At 50.7% G+C, this 18,910-nt stretch overlaps 1 protein-coding gene across 1 annotated transcript in view; it reads right to left on the bottom strand.

The window, feature by feature from the left end:
- The window catches only part of ZFR2 (zinc finger RNA binding protein 2), a 44,982-nt gene that overhangs the window by 22,839 nt on the left and 3,233 nt on the right, over positions 1 to 18,910 (bottom strand). Inside the window, exon 2 of the mRNA XM_057710310.1 lies at positions 889 to 1,120. Within this exon, the coding sequence (XP_057566293.1) occupies positions 889 to 1,120 (232 nt within the window). The remainder of the gene's footprint in view (positions 1 to 888; positions 1,121 to 18,910) is intronic.

The raw sequence follows: 18,910 nt of genomic DNA on the forward strand, positions 1-18,910 counted from the left end.
GGGTGAGGTAAGGTGCCCCTCCCTGCCCCCTACCCAACAGGCCTGCGTCCATGTGGTTCGCAAGCTCCAGCACGTACCAGGCCCTGCTTTGGGGCCTGGGGGCGCAGTGACCAGGGACAGGGACGTGGCCTGCTCCCTCAGAACTGACACAAACGTCTGAGAACAAAAGTGCTCTGAGGGATGTGCAGCAGGACACGCGCTGCTGGGGACGGCTCCTCGGAGGGGCGGTGACGGCTCCTCGGAGGGGCGGTGACAAGGAGACAAGAGTGCGGAGACCCGGGGACAGGGCGCCTGGCTGGGTCTGCAGGTGGGCTTGCAGGGGGCCCGGAAGGTGGCCAGAGCAGAGGGGCTGGGTGGGCAGGCAGGGTCAGGGGTGTGGGGAGGGGCTGGGCAGCTGGATTTGGGTTCACGGGGGATTCAAGCTGTTGGATGGACCAGGGACTAACTACATGGAGGTGAGGGTGGAACCAAGAGGCCGGGGGAGGCCCTGGGAGCAGGGCAGGAACTAGGGATATAGGTTGGGAGACGTCCTAGAGGTCTCGGAGAAGCAAACGGGAGTGAAGGAGGCAGGGCGTGGAGCCAAATGGGTAGGAGCTTGGCAGAGCCAACCAGGAACAAGCTGTGGCCGACACAGGCTCAGGGGGATTGGGCCGCACGGAGGATGGGACACCTTGGCGATTCCACGTGGAAACACAACTACCAGATCTGTGGGCCTGGAGCTCGGGGTCAGGACGTTGGCATCGTCAGTACCGGAAGGGCCCGGCTAGGACGAACCCTGCCCCCAGCCCTTCTACGGGCACAGACGGGAGCACGAGGAGGGTGAGGGCCTATCCAGATTGTGTTTTCAAGGAAAGACTGGTGCTGGGCAGAGAAGAGCTGGGCTGATACCTGGTAGGAGGGAGCGGTGGTGGCCACTGGCACAGGCTCCTGGGGCTGGCCGCTGTAACCGAGGTCCTGCCCGGCGTGGGGCTGGTACCCGCCGTACCCCGCTGGAGTGACAGGCCTGGGTGGCTGGGTGGCCTCGGGAAACGGGATCAGGGCAGGGCCTGGTCCAGGGGCGGGCTGCGCGGCCAAGCGGGCTCCAGCAGCTGGGAGGGGGAAGGCCGTCGGAGGCTGGGTGCTAGAACCACAGATAAACACAGAACGCAGCAGCATTAGATCCAGCCTTCGAGAGCCTGCATTAAGACCAAAACACCATCCAGCGACGTCCCAGGTGGTCCAGTGGTTGAGTCTGCCTCCAATGCAGGGGATGCGGGTTCGATCCCTGGTCGGGGAACTAAGATCCCACACACCATGGGGCAACGAAGCTCGCAAGCTGCCAGGAAGATCTCCAGCAACTAAGACCCGATGCAGCCAAAAGTGAAAACAAAATTAAACAAAACAATAAACCAGAACACCATCCGACACTAGGTGCCCGCTGCCTGGATGCCTCCAGTCCGAGACCTTCTGTGCGCACAGGAAGCGCTTTTCATGAGTGAACACGATCTCTCAGCAACCCGGTGAGCTCGGAGCCAGCCTGGTCCCCGTTTTCAGAGTTGAGGAAAATCACGGAAGGCCAATTAACACTAAACTAAGACTTCTTTACCTACGAGAAGCAGCTCTTACTGGCGGTTTGCTCTGCAGAAAGCCCACGACTGAGGCCTTTTGTCTACCTCGCCTCATTCCCAACTTCCTGCCCTTAGAGAAGGTGCTGCTGGCTGGCTGGCTGTCCATTGTTGGTCTGTCCCCACTGTCTGGGAGAGGAAACTCTGAGAAAAGGCGAAAGTCAAGTGCTTGATTCAGACCCAGATCTTTCTGATCCCCGCACCCCTTCCTCTGCTACGTATCAGTCACCTAGTAGAGAGTCCTTGAATTTAAAAGTCCATTTGTCAGGGAAGGGTATCAGCAAAGCTTTTAGCCCAATGCCGATAAGAATTACATAAGGAATTTCCTGCAACCCTCCTACACTGTTGGTGGGAATGTACGTTGGTGCAGCCACTATGGAAAACAGTATGGAAGTTCCTTAAAAAATAAAAATAGAGCTACCATATGATCCAGCAATCCCACTCCCGGGCATATAGCCAGAGGAAACTATTATTCAAAAAGATACATGCACCCCAATGTTCACAGCAGCACTATTTACAATAGCCAAGACACAGACGCAGCCTCCATCGACAGAGGAATGGATAGAGAAGATGTGGTAGGTATATACAACGGAATATTACTCAGCCATAAAAAAAGAATGAAATATTGCCATTTGCAGCAACATGGGTAGACCTAGAGATTCTCATACTAAGTGAAGTAAGTTAGAGAAAGACAAATATTATATATCACTTATACATCAAATCTAAAAATAATACAAATGAACTTATTTACAAAACAGAAACAGACACCCAGACATAGAAAGCAGTCTTACAGTTACCAAAGGGCAAGGGAGGGAGGAATAAATTAGGAGTATGGGATTAACAGGCACACACTAGTATATATAAAATAAATAAACAACAAGGACCTTCTGTACAGCACAGGGAACCATATTCAGTATCTTGTAATAACCTATAAAAGAATCTGAAAACACTGAATCACTTTGCTGTACATCTGAAACTAACACAATATTGTAAATCAACTATACTTCAATTTTTTAAAATTATTTATTTATTTTTGGCTGCATTGGGTCTTAGTTGCAGCACGCAGTATCCTCTGCTGTGGTGAGTGGGCCTCTCTCTAGTTGTGGCGTGCAGGCTCCAGAGTGTGTGGGCTCTGTAGTTGTGGTGCAAGGGCTTAGTTGTCCCCTGGCATGTGGGATCTCAGTTCCCCAACTAGGGATTGACCCCGCAGATTCTTAACCACTGGACCACCAGGGAAGTCCCTATACTTCAATGTTTTGTTTTGGTTTTTTTTGGCTGCGTTGGGTCTTCTTTGCTGTGCGCGGGCTTTCTTGAGTTGTAGCGACTGGGGTCTACCCATCGCTGTGGTGTGCAGGCTTCTCATTGCAGTGGCTTCTCTTGTTGTGGTTCGAGGGTTCTAGGTGCACAGGCTTCGGTAGTTGTGGCACGAAAGCTCCGTAGTTGTGGCTCCGTGGCATGTGGGCTCTTCCCGGACCAGGGATCGAACAGGGATTGGCAGGCAGATTCTTAACCACTGTGCCACCAGGGAAGTCCCTATACTTCAATTTTTTTTTTTCCAACTAGGGCCCCTAGTTTATTTTGGTTTGTGTGTGTGTGTGTTTTAATTTTTAATTTTTAATTTTTTACAATAAACTGCATATATTTAGAGTGTACAATTTGGTATCCCAATCTCCCAATTCATTCGCCCTCCAACCCTCCCCGCTTTCCCCACTTGGTGTCCATATGTTTGTTCCCTACATCTGTGTCTCTATTTCTGCCTTGCAAACCGGTTGATTTGTACCATTTTTCTATAGTCCACATATACGTGTTAATATACGATATTTGTTTTTCTGACTCACTTCACTCTGTATGACGCCTATACTTCAATTTTTAAAAGAAGAAAGTTCCCGCAAACCCCGTAGGGGGTGAGGCCAGGTGTGGTGCAGCTTGGGGGCAGGCAGACCCCAGCACAGAGGGACGACAGCCACAGCACTTGTCCACTGGCACCTTCACACACGTTCTGGGCAGATGCTAGGCTTGCACGTGACTCCTGCAGTGCCATTCCTGCCCCCCAGCGTGGCTCACTGCCCAGTGGGGAGAGCCATGGAGAAACGGGCACAACGTGGCGGGGGGTGTTATCCAGGCTGTGCTGGGGGCTGAGGGACCCACCAGGGAGAGGCAAGCGTGGCGCTGAGGGTCAAGCAGAGCCCACTGCATCACCCCTGCCCATCTCCCAGCCAACGTCTCTTCATCCTCCTGGCAGCCAGGAGGGCCCTCAGCCTCCTGTTGAGAACCCTCCCAAGGCCCTCCACCCCATCCCCTCCCATGTCCGCTCGCTCCCTTCCTCACCTCTCCAGCCCTCCCTGAGCCCCTGTAGGAGAGCAGCAGTGTCCTGTAAACCGTCATCCAGCCCCCTCGCCAAGCTCAATGTTTCCTCCCAGCACCACGTGACACTCTCCTCCCACCAACATGAAGCCTCAGGAACTGCGGTGCGTCCCAAGCTGTTTCCCGGCACGACAGTGGCACCTGGCACGTAGCAGGTGCTCAGGAAATGTTAGCATGGCTATAGGCAGGCATTTGGGACATGGTGGGTGGGGGCGGCCCGATCGCGGGTGATGTCCTGGCCCACTGGGGTCCTGGGGTCCTTCTCCTGGCATCTTCACACGGTCTCTCTCTACATGTGTCTGTATCCTAATCTCCTCTCCTTATAAGGACACCAGTCATAGTGGACCAGGACCACCCTAACACCTCATTTTACCTTAATTATCTCTTCAAAGACTCTGTCTCCTACAGTCACACTCTAGTTAGGATTGAACTCCTAACCCCCAATACCTGACACCCAAATTTTAGGGAGACACAAGTCAGCCCATGACAGCTGCTTCAGGTCATTACTGACAAAACTCAAATGACATAAGGGCTTCCCTGGTGGTGCAGTGGTTAAGAATCTGCCTGCCAATACAGGGGACACGGGTTCGAGCCCTGGGCCGGGAAGATCCCACATGCTGCAGAGCAACTAAGCCTGTGCACCACAACTACTGAGCCTGTGCTCTAGAGCCCATGAGCCACAACTACTGAGCCCATGCACTGCAACGACTGAAGCCTGTACACCTAGAGCCTGTGCTCTGCAACAAGAAGCCACTGCACTGAGAAGCCTGAGCACCACAAGGAGTAGCCCCCGCTCGCCACAACTAGAGAAAGTCCGAACGCAGCAGCGAACACCCAATGCAGCTAAAAATAAATAAATAAATAAATAAATAAACCCTATAATTAAAAAAACTCAAATGACATGAAAAAAATTTTAATATTATTTATTTGGTTATGCCTAGTCCTAGTTGCGGCTGGCAGGCTCCTTAGTTGTGGCTGGTGGGCTCCTTAGTTGTGGCATGCGAACTCTTATTTGCAGCATGCATGTGGCGTCTAGCTCCCTGACCAGGGATCGAACCTGGGCCCCCCGCATTGGGAGCTTGGAGTCTTAACCACTGTGCCACCAGGGAAGTCCCAACATGAAAATCTTGATTACACAAACATCATTTGTGCTGAAATGAAAGCACCTAAAATGCATTTTACAGAATATATAATCATTTATGAATTAATGTTTTTATTTTATTTAAGACACCCAGGCATCATCAGCCCATCACCAGAATGCCCAGACACGCACAATAATGATAACCTTTGATGTGCTGACAACTGTAAACCTAGCACCACTCTTTTCTTTCTTCTTGGTCATTAGAAAGGTATATTTGTTAAGGCAGGTGAGACAGAACATACTGTATTTAACTTTGGCCAGCTTGGTCTATAATGCTGAAATATTGAGAAACGGCGTACTGGCTTCCATTTGTACCTTTGCCCTGGGCCTCTCAAACTGTAAAGGCTATTCATTTGTTTGACTATATCACAATTCATTTGCTTATTTTATTATTGGTAGGTATTTATATTATCTATCAGTTCTCTATTGCAGAGTTAAAAATTATCCCCAATAAATGTCAACTGGTACAGCCACTATGGAAAATAGTATGAAGGTTCCTCAAAAGATTAAAAATAGAACTACCACATGATCCAGCAATTCCACTTCTGGGTATTTTTCTGAAGAAAACAAAAACACTGATTCAAAAAGGTTATGCACCCCTATGTTCACTGCGGCATTATTTACAATAGCCAGCATATGGAATCAGCCTAAGTGCCCATCAATAGATGAATGGATAAAGAAGATGGATAAAGAAGGTATATATCTTTTTTCTTTTTGAAAAAAATATTTTATTTATTTTTATTTTTGGCTACATTGGGTCTTAGTTGCAGCACACAGGATGCATGGGCTTCTCTCTAGTTGTGGCATGGTTTTCTCTCTAGTTGAGGTACATGGGCTCAGTAGTTGTGGCACGTGGGTTTAGTTGCCCCGCGGCATGTGGGATCTTAGTTCCCCAACCAGGGATCAAACCCACATCCCGTGCATTGGAAGGCGGATTGTTTACCACTGGACCACCAGGGAAGTCCCAGAAGATATATATCTTTATCCATTTGTCTAGCAATGGACACTTAGGTACACACACACACATGCATGCACACACACGCATGCACAATGGAATATTACACAGCTGTAAAAAAGAATGAAATCTTGCCATTTGTGACGTGGATAGACCTACAGGGTATTATGCTGAGTGAAATAAGTCAGGTAGAGAAAAACAAACACCACGTGATCCCATGTATATGAAGAATCTAAAAAACAAAACAAATGAATGAACATAACAAAACAGAAACAGACTCACAGATACAGAGAACGAATTGGTGGTAGCCAGAAGGAGGCAGCTGGGAGGATGAGTGAAAGAGGTGATGGAGATTAACAGGTACAAACTTCCAGTCCTTAAACAAGTCACGGGAATGTAATATACAACACAGGGTATATAGTCAGTAATACTGCAATAAATTTGCATGGTGGCAGATGAGAACTAGACTTACTGTGGTGATTATTTTGTAATGTATAAAAATATCAAATCACTACATTATTACCTGAAACTAATAGAATATTGTAAGTGATTATACTTCAATTTAAAAAATTACCCCCAACGACGTGCCCCCAAACAGTAATAAATTTTATCATCTTCACAGTTTCTGTGGCTCAGAATTTGGGAGTGCTGCGGGTGGGCTCTGACAGAGTCTTTATGAGGTTGCCAATAAGAAGTCGGCTGGAGGAATTCCCTAGCGGTCTAGTAGTTAAGACTCCATGCTCCCAGTGCACGGGGCACAGGTTCAATCCCTGGTCGGGGAACTAAGATCCCACATGGCACAGCCAAATAAAGAACGAAGTCGGCTAGGACAGCCTCATCTGAAGGCTCGACTGGGGTAGCGGGATCCGCTTCCAGGACAGCTCCTTTACATGGTAGGTGCTTTCCCAGTGCTGCTTGAGTGTTCTTACAACATGGCGACCAGCCTCCCTCAGAATGAGAGATGGGGGCGGCGGGGGGGAGGGCAGGACCAGGTGGAAGCTATCCTTGTTATGACCCGGCCTCAGACAACACATGGCATAACTTCTGCCACATTCTGCATGAGAAGTGAAGCACGGAATCTAACCCACCCTCAAGGGCAGAGGATTAGGCCCCATCTTTTGAAGGGAGGAGTGAGTTTGTGGGAATATAGAGTATGACTTCTCATATTGAATATGAGAATTTATGGCAATATTTTTAAACCACCACATGCTACTTCCCATTCCCTACTGTTACATATGTTCTTTTTAAAAAATATTTTATTTATTTATTTATTTATTTATTTATTTATTTATTTAAATATTGGCTGTGTTGGGTTTTCCTTGCTGTGCACGGGCTTTCTCTAGTTGTGGTGAGCGGGGGCTACGCTTCATTGCGGTGCAGGGACTTCTCATTGCGGTGGCTTCTCTTGTTGCGGAGCATGGGCTCTAGGCATGCGGGCTTCAGTAGTTGTAGCACACGGGCTCAGTAATTGTGGCTCACGGGCTCTAGAGTGCAGGACCGGTAGTTGTGGCACATGGGCTTAGTTGCTCTGCAGCATGTGGGATCTTCCTGGACCAGGGATGGAACCCATGTCCCCTGCATTGGCAGGCGGATTCTCAACCACTGCGCCACCAGGGAAGTCCTGAGGTGTGTCCTATATATGCCTTCTTGCGCCAGCTTCTCTTCATGGCTTCTTGTCCAGCCTGGGTCCCTCACAACCCGCTCCAAACAGGGCACAGCTGAGGGGAATGGGGCAAGGATGGCTGCCTCAGATCCATCAGGATTTACACTGGAGCTGGGGCCACCTTCTCCTGAGTCACACTGGAGAGGCGTTGACCCAACCCAAACTGGCAAGGAAAATGGATGGGATGGCTTTGAAAGGACGATAACAGGCCCTGCTGTTGAAGCCACTTGGAAGGCTCGACAAAGGGGCCTGAGCTGCCCAAGCTGCACAGGCAGGGGCGCTGGAGTTCAGGGGTGAGAGCAGACCTGGAGCTCTCTGGACTGAGCCCTGCTGCCTCCACAGGGCAAGAGGCTGTCAGCACTGTACCATGACGCTTCCCTTCTTGCCTGCCTTCCCAGCATGCCAATAGCCTCCACCTCCAGCAGGGCCTCCCCTCCCACTCCTGAAGCCCCAGCGCAACACGTAGTGCCAACTGAGGGCGCAGAGGCAAGTGTCTCTTTGGGTGGAAGGGCTAGTCTCGTCCTTTAGCTGAGGGCTCCGAGGAAGTAGAGACAAGCTTGGGGCTTTCTTCACCTGCTCCTACAGTGACCCAGCTCAGGTCAAAAGCTGTATCTCAAAAAAACAGAAAAAAGAAAAAAGAAAAAAAACAGGGAATTCCCTGGCAGTCCAGTGGTTAAGACTCCGTGCTCCAATGCAGGGGGTGCGGGTTTGATCCCTGGTCAGGGAACTAAGATCCCTCATGCTGCGTGGCCAAAAAATTAATTTTTTAAAAAGGCCGTGTCGCCAACAGGTGCGGGCCCCACATAGGAAACCAGTGAGGCAGGCAGTTGTTGACCTTGTTCCAAGCCAGGAGATCAAAAGCCTGTTTCGTCTTGGGCAGGGTCTATCCAGGCACTGCTGACACTGGGGCCCAATCACTCTCTGTAGGGGACTGTCCTGGGCACTTCGGGCTGTAGAGCGGCATCCCTGGCCTCCACCCACTCAATGCCAGAGGCGCCCCCAGTTCTAACAACCACAGATGTCCCCAGACACTGTCCAGTTGAGAACCGCTGGTCTAGGACAAGCCCAATCCCGGGGCACTGGCTTTGAGACCCAGACGGCAGACGTGAAGCATCGTGCGTTGGTTTACGCCTGGTCCAGACCCTAATCCAGGAGGATCACCAGGACACTGCGGGCTGCCCTGTGACTCGGGATCAGGCATGAGACAGCACATTTGCGGGCGTAAACTCAGAATTCAGGACACGTTTTTGTATGGAACCCTAAGCAGTGATGCTTATGCACCCTGAGGTTTGAAGGCCACTGAGCTAGACCAAAGTCAAGAACCAAAGATGGCTGGGCATCCAAGCCGTTTGGCCTTGACGTAACTCAGTGGTGGGAGACCTCAGGTGTTCCTGTGCCCCTGCAGGGCGACTCCTGTCAGTTTTATTATGAAGACCTGCAAACGTCACCGCTGTGAGCAGACTGACTGGCTGTGAGGCGCACAGGGTCAGGGTAGACGTCAGCTTTGAGTTTTATGTAGGATGGTGAAACGCCCTTGACCTCACCGGAGGTCACCCCCTCCATCTGCTCAGATGACAGAATGAAGCACCTCTCTTGTACAAACAGCTGAGATGCTGGCGGAGGGGCAGGGGAGACAGACACACCGTCTGGGACAAGGATGGATGTGCTGACAGCCCAGCAGACAGCAGGAGCCTCCCCCTCCTACCCAGAACCTGAAAAGGCCTCCCTGTGAACAGTCCCTGGGATTCCACAGAGGGCCTGGATGCAGCCCCCTGGGCTGAGAGAAGGGCCTGGCACACACAGGGAAATGGAACACAGGGGCTGACAGGGAAACAGCCCTGTGTGCTGAGGGACAGAGGAGGGGTGGGTGACAGGAGGCTGGATGGTGGGCTTGGGGCTCCAGGATGCTAGACGAAATACGGGTTTCACCCACTAAGCAATCAGGAGTCACCGAGGGATCTCAGGACAAGATCTGTCCTGGTTTAGGGTGCTGAGGTGGTGCTATGGGCTGAATCGTGCCCCACCCACCCCCCAAATTCACATGAAGCCCTAACCCCAATGTGACCGTGTTTGGAGACAGAGCCTTTAAAGAATTAAATGAGGCCATAAGGGTGGGGTCTTAATCCTCTAAGACTGGTATCCTGATAAGAAGAGACACCAGGGATGCCCACACAGAGGGAAGGCCACACAGGGACACAGGAAGACAGCAGCTGTCTGCAGCCAAGGAGGGAGGCCTCAGGAGAAGCCAACCCCGCTGGCACCTTGATCTTGAATGCCAGCTTCCAGCCTGTGACAAACACATGCGTTGTTTAGGCCACACAGTCTGTGGTGTCTTGTTATGGTGGCTCAAGCAGACCAGACAGGTGGTGAAGGCTGTAGGGGCGGAGAAGCTGAGGGCAAAGACACTCAGGCGACATGAGACTGCAGAGGCTTCGATCAGCCTGGTGGTAATGGGAAAAGAATGCGTGAGACTTCAGGTCGCCTGTGCAAAGTTCAGCCATGCCAGCTCCCGGTGGTCAAGGGCTTTGCAAACACCCAAAACGGGGCTTACAAAGCCATCAAGTAAACGTTTGGTGACAATGGTCAAAGCTGTAGCTGTGACCCCCAAGGGAGCCCTAGGCCTACCTTACCCTGCGTACCTGCTCAGGGCAACACAGGCTATCTGTGGTCTGGGAGGATGACGTGTTGCCTGGTTTGTATTTAGCTAAGCAAGCTCTGTGAGGAAGTGGAGCACAGGTGTCCTTGAGCTGGGGTGGGTGCATGACCCGCGGGTCTCACGCCCTTCTCAGGAGAGGCCTCGGCGTGGTGGAGCCCAGACGGAAGGGATCAAGGGAGACACGCAAGGGATTTAAAACAGGGCTCGGCCAAGGATGGCCACATCTGCCCACTGCCTGCTTTTGCACAGCCCGTGAGCAAAAAAACGAACTGTGCATTTTTAAGTGGTTGGAGAAAGTTAAGAGAATAGTAGTTCGTGACAGGTGCCAATTATACGAAATTCACATTTCAGCGTCAAAATAGAAAGTTTTGCTGGCACACTGCCACGCCCACTTGGTTACGTATTGTCTACGGCTGCTTTTGCCCTACGGTGGCAAAGCTCCACAGCTGCGACCCGTACGGTGCAGCCTGCTGTTGTGGACTGAATTTTGTGTCTCCCCCGGATTGCTGTGTTGACCCCCTACCCCTCAATGTGGTGGTGTCAGGAGGCGGGGCCTTTGGGAGGTATTGCGATTAGGATTAGATGAGGTCTTGAGGATGGGGCCCCGTGATGGGATGAGGGCCTTTATAAAAGTCACAGGGGAGCTTGCTTCCCCCTCTGCTCGCCTCCATGTGAGGACACGGTGAGAAGTCAGCATCTGCAACCCGAAGCAGGGTCTCACCAGAACCCAGCCCTGCCTGTGCCCTGATCGCAGACCTCCAGCCTCTGGAACACCGAGAAATGAGCTCCTGCTGTTTACAAGCCACCCAGTCTGCGGTACTCTGTCACAGCAGCCGGAACTAAGACACCCACAGAGTGGAAAATATTTACTCCCTGATCCTTTACAGAAAAGGTTTGCTGATCCCTGGCTTCAAAGAGCCATTGTTGGGCTTCCTAGGTAGCGCAGTGGTTGAGAATCTGCCTGCCAATGCAGGGCACACGAGTTCGATCCTTGCTCCAGGAAGATCCCATATGCTGCGGAGCAACTAAGCCCATGTGCCACAACTATGGAGCCTGTGCTTTAGAGCCCGTGAGCACAACTATTGAGCCCATGTGCTGCAACTACTGAAGCCCACGTGCCTAGAGCCTGTGCTCCACAACAAGAGAAGCCACGGCAATGAGGAGCCCGCGCACCACTACGAAGCGTAGCCCCTGCTCACTGCAACTAAGAAGAAAGCCGGCACACAGCAAAAAAGACCCAACACAGCCAATAAAATAAATTAATTAATTATAAAAAAAAAAAAAGTCAAGGAATCTTTCTTAAAAAGCAAAACAAAAAACAGCCATTGTTTATTTCGTTCTTAACCCTGGAGGCTGGGCTGCGTTGCATCTGAGGTCAGCAGCAGGCAGCTCTGCTTCTGGAAGGCAGCTGGCTGTCGGACGGGCACTGAGGCCCTCCTCTCTGCAGTATCTCCTCCTCCAGTGGGCCAGCCGGGGGTCCTTCCTGTGGCAGGGTCCCCCAAGGTGGACAGGATGTGGGCAAAGGCTCTGGAGGTCTAGGCTTAGAACAGGTATGAACAGGATTAGCAGCTCCAACAGCTGCTGTAACAGAACACCACAGACTAGGTGGCGAGACTGAGAAGTCCAAGATCAAGGCACCAGCAGAGCCAGTATCTGGTGAGAGCCTGCATCCTGGTTTATAGATGGCCATCTTCTTGCTGTGTCCTCAAATGGCACGGGGGGTGGGGGAGCTCTCTGGGGTCCCTTTATTTCATTTCTTAATTTCCTTTTTGGTGGCACCCTGCAGCATGTGGGATCTTAGTGCCCCGACCAGGGATCAAACCTGGGCCCACTGCATTGGAAGTGTGGAATCAGCCATTGTACGGCCAGGGAAGTCCCTCTCTGGGGTCCCTTTCTAATCCCCCATTCATGAGGAACTCCACCCTCATGACCTGATCACCTCCAAAAGGCCCGCCCCTCCTAATACCATCAACTTGGGGTTTAGGTTTCAACATATGAATGTGGGGGGGGTGGGGCATAAACCTTCAGTCATGTCAGTATTGCTCTGCTGCATTCTACAGGCCAAGGAAAGGCATCAGGAAGCCCCGGCTCAAGGGCCAGGGAAATCGACGTGTTGACAATTTCTAGATGGGAAGAGCTACAAGGTCACAGTGGAAAGGGCGTGGATATAGGAAGGAATGACCTAAAGGACAGGGACGTTTCGGTGACCCATCACATGGAGGTTTTGGGAGTTGAGGTAGCCGAAACACAGCTCGTGGCAAAGACTCCGCCGGCATGGACCACACGGTTGTCAAAACCAAAACCTAGAGCAGGGGTGATCTTGGGGACATTTGTGGTTGTCGCTTTGGGGGGATCCTGGCATCGAGTAGGTGGGGGTCAGGGATGCTGCTCAACACCCCACAATGCCCAGGATGGCCCCACAGAGAACAACCTGAAACACTCAGACCTGCCAGGTTGGGGTGCCCAGGGCTGGGGATCGGGGATTAGAGCCTAGCGTTCAGAGGCGGGAGGGAGGCACGCGGGTCGGCAGCGGAGGCTGTCACTCCCGCCCAGGCTCCCTGCCCCAAGTCTGAAGGGAGAGTCCCCACACCTCTTCCCCGGCTCCCCTGGCTGAGAGGTCAATTTCCAGTAGCCTTCTTCTGCGTCCTTTTATGGATAAGATGAAAGCCGTGACTTCCTGTCCTGATTCCCTGGAAATGGCACCGTTCTGCCTGTAATCACCTGAGGCTTCCCAGGCCCCAGGTTAAGAATCTCCCCTGGAATGGGACTGCAAAAAGCATTTGTTGAGGTTAGAAGGCAAAGTTTCTGTGGCCCTGCGAGGCGTGGCATTCCCTTCTCTTGGAAAATGTAATACATCCTCTTTCCACGGCAAGACTGCTCCCTGTCGTCGGTCACCTCCACAGACGAAAACCCCACAGGCACAAATGAGACATTCCCTTAGAGGAATGTGGCGAGAAGAGGTTGAGGACGAGAGGGTTCTGAATGAGGACCGGGGACCAAGGATCAAGGAAGCGCTCACAGGGGTTTCAAGCTTAGGAACTGGGGGGAGAGCCACAGCCCAGTGGCTGCGACGGGAATGGGAGCCACACCAGCGGATTCCCAATCCTGGCTCTGCTCGCCGTGGGGCCTTGGGAGAGTCACTTATTCTTTCCTTGCCTCAGCCTACTCACCTGTAAAATGGGAACACCTAACCTCTTGGGATGGCGTGACAAACAAGAACTCGCGTGCTACAGTGCCTTGCACAGGCACTCACGACGCAGCCCAGAGTGGCCAGATCTTCCCATTCTAAACAATACTAGAAACTTTGGAAAAGTCTCCCAATTTTAAAATAGTGGCACCTACTTCAAATCTTGCAAGCAAAAAACCCATCCCACAGGCTGAAGAAAGCAAGTATGAGAATCAGACGCGGTCTGCAGGCTAGTAATTTTCAATCCCTGACCAAGGCCAAGGAGTTGGGGGCGATTTTTGAGGAACAGAGAGTTACACGTTTACTCTTGGTGAAGCAGCCCCTGAAGCAAGGGGCCTAAGCTTGTGCTGCTGCTGTCTGAGGTCACGTGCTGCTCACAGGGTGAGTGCACCCTGCACCACAGGCCCAGGATGGCTGTCCCCATGACAACAAGGTGCAACCTGCTGGGGAGGGAGAAGAGCTGAGGCAGGAAACTGGGAGGAAAGCACCGGCACCTGTTGGTTCAGGAAGCGTGGGACAGAAGCACGTCTGTGTGACACAGACACTAGTCCAGGCTGGCGTCCTCATCTTTGGGTAGCAGGGATTTTGGTCTGAATGGCTTTCTGGTCTGAATTCTGTTCTGGGGAGTCAGCCTTTTTTGGGTACATCGTCTAGATAAGATTTCAGGCTGCAAGGCTGGCAAGACCCATGGATATCATTTTGTTCAGTGATTCACCTAACTGATGGGGTCACAGAGGCCCGGAGATGGAAGGGACTCGTTTGGGGAGGCCACGTTCCCTGACCCAGGGCTCTCTCCCGTGGGACACGCCCTGCTTGCTCCTAAAAGGCCAACTGTAAAGGACACATTGGACCTTGAATATAGACCTCACTTCAGAGGGCGCATCCGAGGAATCTACGGGCAGGGGATGAAAGGTCACAGGGATGGTCAGGAGGAAAGACAGGTCATTCCAGGTTTGCTGTAACAATGATCTCTGCTGCAGACTGCTTTCAAAGAATCACACTCAGGGAGAACATATAGAGTTTGAGAAAAAAAAAAATCAAGTGGAAAAAGGATTTTCCTGGAATCACAGTGCTGAGAAACCTTACACAGTAATCTCTTTTAAAACAGTGACCTCTTCCTTCTAGGGCACAGCTCTTCACTCACTCATTTATCACCCCTCCTTCCCAACAACCCTTCCCCCAGGGGCATAAACTAAACCAGACTGAGGGGTTAAACCTGAGTACCAAGAAGTTGGAAATCTCAACCTCAACCATCACCTACTTTGCAGTGCTATGGGGAGAACACCATGGCTCTGGTATCCTGATCTAGCTCAGGTTCCCAAGCGTGTCTGTGACTACTCACAGGGTTGAGGAACATTCAGAGCTTAAGATGGTGTGCTGTGAAGGGCGATACCCAAAGCTAACATGCTCACTCAAGACATTCACCAGGGAGGATATTTTCAAGTCTGTTTTATTGGCAATAAGATCACATCTGTTATTTTGTGTGTACAGGCATACATATACACCCAGAGAGATGACTTCCTCTGGCACTTTGGTTCACAAGGGTTTTATATTCAAAACACATATAACATACTATACATTGATTCCCATAACAATTCTCATTTTTCTAACAGAATTTCTTTCCCCATGAAAGCCTTATATGCATTCTCCATGTGAATCCAGCCCATTTCAGATCCTAGGTACTCCCAGAAAACATCCTGGAAGGGGATCTGATGAACTAAATCCTTGGGCTCTTGGGAAGATCGTGGGGAATTTCATTCCTCCACCCCTAATCTGCAACCTCCTTTAAAATGTAGTCAGAGTTTCCAGCTCCCGGTCAGGGCCAGCCTCACTCCTCAAGACAGAGCCACTGACTGCTTGGTGTTCCTGAGGCAGGGATTCCAGAGGCTGCTGATGGAGTTTCCTGAGCCTGGAGGGGAAGCCACGTTCTGTTTGGCAGGGAGCTCCCAGAATTCTCTTCCGTCCTTCTGAAAAGGAACATGGTCCTCACATGGAAGGTGGCTGCAAGGTTAGCCCCGCTGGTCAGAAGCTTAAGAGCGCCATCTTGTTGATACACACTGGTTAAGCTAAAGAGAAAGCATTATGTACATGCCCCCCCAGAAGCAATGCAAGTGAAAGGATGCCCAGCCTGGATCAATACGACCATGCCTTTTTACTGCCAAACTGGTGAAAGGCTGTTGTGGGCACAGCAAGGGCTCATCGGTGGTTCCAACCCTCTCCTGCTGCTTTAAGGGGCAGGAAGACCTCCACAGCCACACCTACGCTCACCTAGCACATGGGCCTCGCATGCCAACAGAGGGATTGGCTAGACAGCCAACCTGAGTTTCTCATGAGCAAGTACAACAGACATCGAACCACCAACCCTGGATTCAACAATGACACTCAAAATTTAAAAGAAGCCATTGGCTTTTTAAAAACATTCACTCCAAGAGTCTCAGACAGTATAGTTCATTCTGTTCCCAGAAAGTAAAACTCACCAAGGAGTTAACCTAAGTCAACGGAACTGCCTCTTCAAACTACAAAGTGCTACAGAACCAAAGTGAAGCAGCTCTCAATTGTTAGTCAACAGTCGATTTAAAAAGGCAAGTGGACAGTGACGTGCCGCAAATGCAACTCAGCCCTGTGGGGAAAAACTGCCCAAAGCAAGTACCTACTGAAAAAAGAAGTCTTGTTCCCCAAAATATTTACAAATGAAGCTTCTAGCTAAAAAAAATTCTGGCAACCTTAGAATTACCCTCTAACACAAGAGAAAAGGACAGGCAGAGAATGTCAGTTCCCAGATGGTGGTGGATACCTCAGTACAAGGGATAGAACAAGGGAACAGTTACCAACCAGTCCAACCTTGGGTGGTGCCAAAAGCTTTTCCTACCAAGATTCTAGAATACCCTATGAGTAAAGAGCATGCTGCAGATTTAAGGTGTCATAGACATACATAAAACAAAAGAAGGGACTTCTCTGGTGGTTCAGTGGTAAAGAATCTGCCTTCCAATGCAGGGGATGCGGGTTCCATCCCTGGTAAGGGAACTAAGATCCCACATGCCTTGGGGGAACTAAGCCCACACGCTCTAGAGCCTGCGTGCCACAACCAAAGAGAGAAAACCTGCACGCCACAACTAGAGAGAAGCCTGCGCACTGCAACGCAAGATCCCGCATGCCTCAACAAAGATCCCACGTCCCATAACTAAGACCCAAAACAGCCAAAGAGAAATAAATTAATAATAAGTAAAATATTTTAATGAAAGAAACAAGCAAAAAAAAAATCTGCACTTTGTCAAAGCTTCCTGATTTTGTTTTGAATTAGACAGCATTCCTCACCTTAGAGAAATAAGCTATCTGAACAGCTCAGAGCCGCGACGAAGACAGAAACTGGTATTAACTGCTTAACACACACACACATCCACCCACCCAGAACCTTCTTAATCGACTAAAACCAGTCAAAATTGGGGGCTCCTCCTTCTAGCTCGAATACGTACTATTCCTTTTAATTATCAAATGTATCGATAATGTCTTCTACATTATCCTTCTGTGATTAAACTTTGAAGAACATAAAGCAGAGGTCATAAAGTGGAAGCAGATGTCATCTGTCCCACAAGGTCTTAATTTGGTTCCGGTATTTAAAACGGGGGGGCCTTCATATACAACACGGGGATTGTGGGTTCTCTGAGAAACTGGGAAGACTCGCCACTCTGGATTTAGTGCCACGTGTGGATTACAGGTGGGGGGGTGGGGTGCGCAGGCTCTGTTTCGATCCTCCCAGGACACACCCTCCACCCTCTGTCTTAGGCTCTGTTTATACACGTATGTGCCCTCCCCTTACAAGGCCACCTGCACACTCTTCATCTACTAATATAAAATAAAGAACGAACACAAGGGTTACAAATACCCTTTCTACATGGTTCCCTTACCTTTGAGGACTGCTCATTCACCCGGATCAACGGTCTTTGTCTCCTTACCTCCGTGACCACACAAAAAAACACCAATTACACTCACGTGAAAAAAGAATTATAAAGGATCATTTGAAAATGCTTTTAAATTTGATGTCTTTGTTCTGATCATTCTAAATATACACGTTGGTAGATCCAGACAAAAGACAAAACATAAAACAAAACTTTAAAAAATTGAGGGAAAAAAATCCGTACTAGGAATTAGCTTATGCTCTGATGTTGATGAGTTGACTTTTGGTTCTAAAATGGATAAAATGAAAATTCAAAATCTACACTTCAAAAATTTTTTAAGTACCTAATGAACTTGTGATTGGAACACAGCACAGTTCTATCATTTGAAAGGTTTTCCTTAAAATATACTGAAATCAGGTTTCGCCTGCAGTTGAGAGCTGCCACTCAAAACTGCCTTCCAAGGACTCCTTTCAGTCAGTCCCTAACAGATATCTCAGCCTTACTGAGATGGGTCTTTAAGAAAACAAGAGCAGCCACACTCTCCCAGGAGACGGCCTGTGCCTTGCTTTCCCGGGGCCCACCTCCAGTCAGTCCCGCCAGGAGTACACGGGAGGTGCTGCTGAGGTGCAGGCACTGTCAGGACTGCTTCAAACTTGGCTACAAGTTCCCACGAGCCCCACTCCCCTGCTTTTGGGTGTGGTGGCAGGTGCGCCCCAGCCCCCAAGGCAGTGACACCAGATTCTCCCCGGCAGCCTGTGCTCCTGGGACCTAAGCTCAGGGGCTAGACAGGCCTCGGAGGGTAAGGTTTGCTCTGGAAGGGCCTGGAGACGAGGGGTGGGCGGAGGGGGGCGGTGCAGGCAACAGAGGCTGGCCTGGCTATGACCAGGACTGTTCTGCATCTGGTTGCAGCCGTACCTGACAGCAGGGGCTCCCACCAGGGGGTGTTAACAGGTGATCCTCCGTCTGGCACCACTGGGGCTGCCTGTGCTGCTCCCCACGGCTGGCGTGGGCCCCGGAGAGATTATTGAGAGATCCGGGTTGGGTTATTATTACCATCCCTGTGACACTGGACCACACACTTCCTCGGCTTCCCCGCTCTGGGGAAGGTAATTTCTCAAGGTCTGAAGAATGTGGCCCTAAACCACAACCTGATTAGGACCCAAACTAAAGGGGCAGGATCCAGGCGACAGCATCAAGAATGGTGGAATCCAGTCTCTGCCAGCAGGCCTCTCAGCTAGGCGGCTGCATCAGGCTAGGTCTGCCACCACGAGCACCTCCCTAGGCGCAGGCATGCCCTACGCTGGGGGCAAAGGCACAGTCCAGGAGCCAGGCCGCCCACATTCTAGCTGGACCCCACCACTGACCACCCTGGGGATCCTACACCAGTTACTGCACCCTGAGCCTTGTTTCCTTATCAGCAAAATGGGCACCATAATACCTAGCT

The sequence above is a fragment of the Hippopotamus amphibius genome, chromosome 15, assembly GCF_030028045.1.
Source record: "Hippopotamus amphibius kiboko isolate mHipAmp2 chromosome 15, mHipAmp2.hap2, whole genome shotgun sequence".
In the NCBI taxonomy this organism is placed as follows: domain Eukaryota; kingdom Metazoa; phylum Chordata; class Mammalia; order Artiodactyla; family Hippopotamidae; genus Hippopotamus; species Hippopotamus amphibius.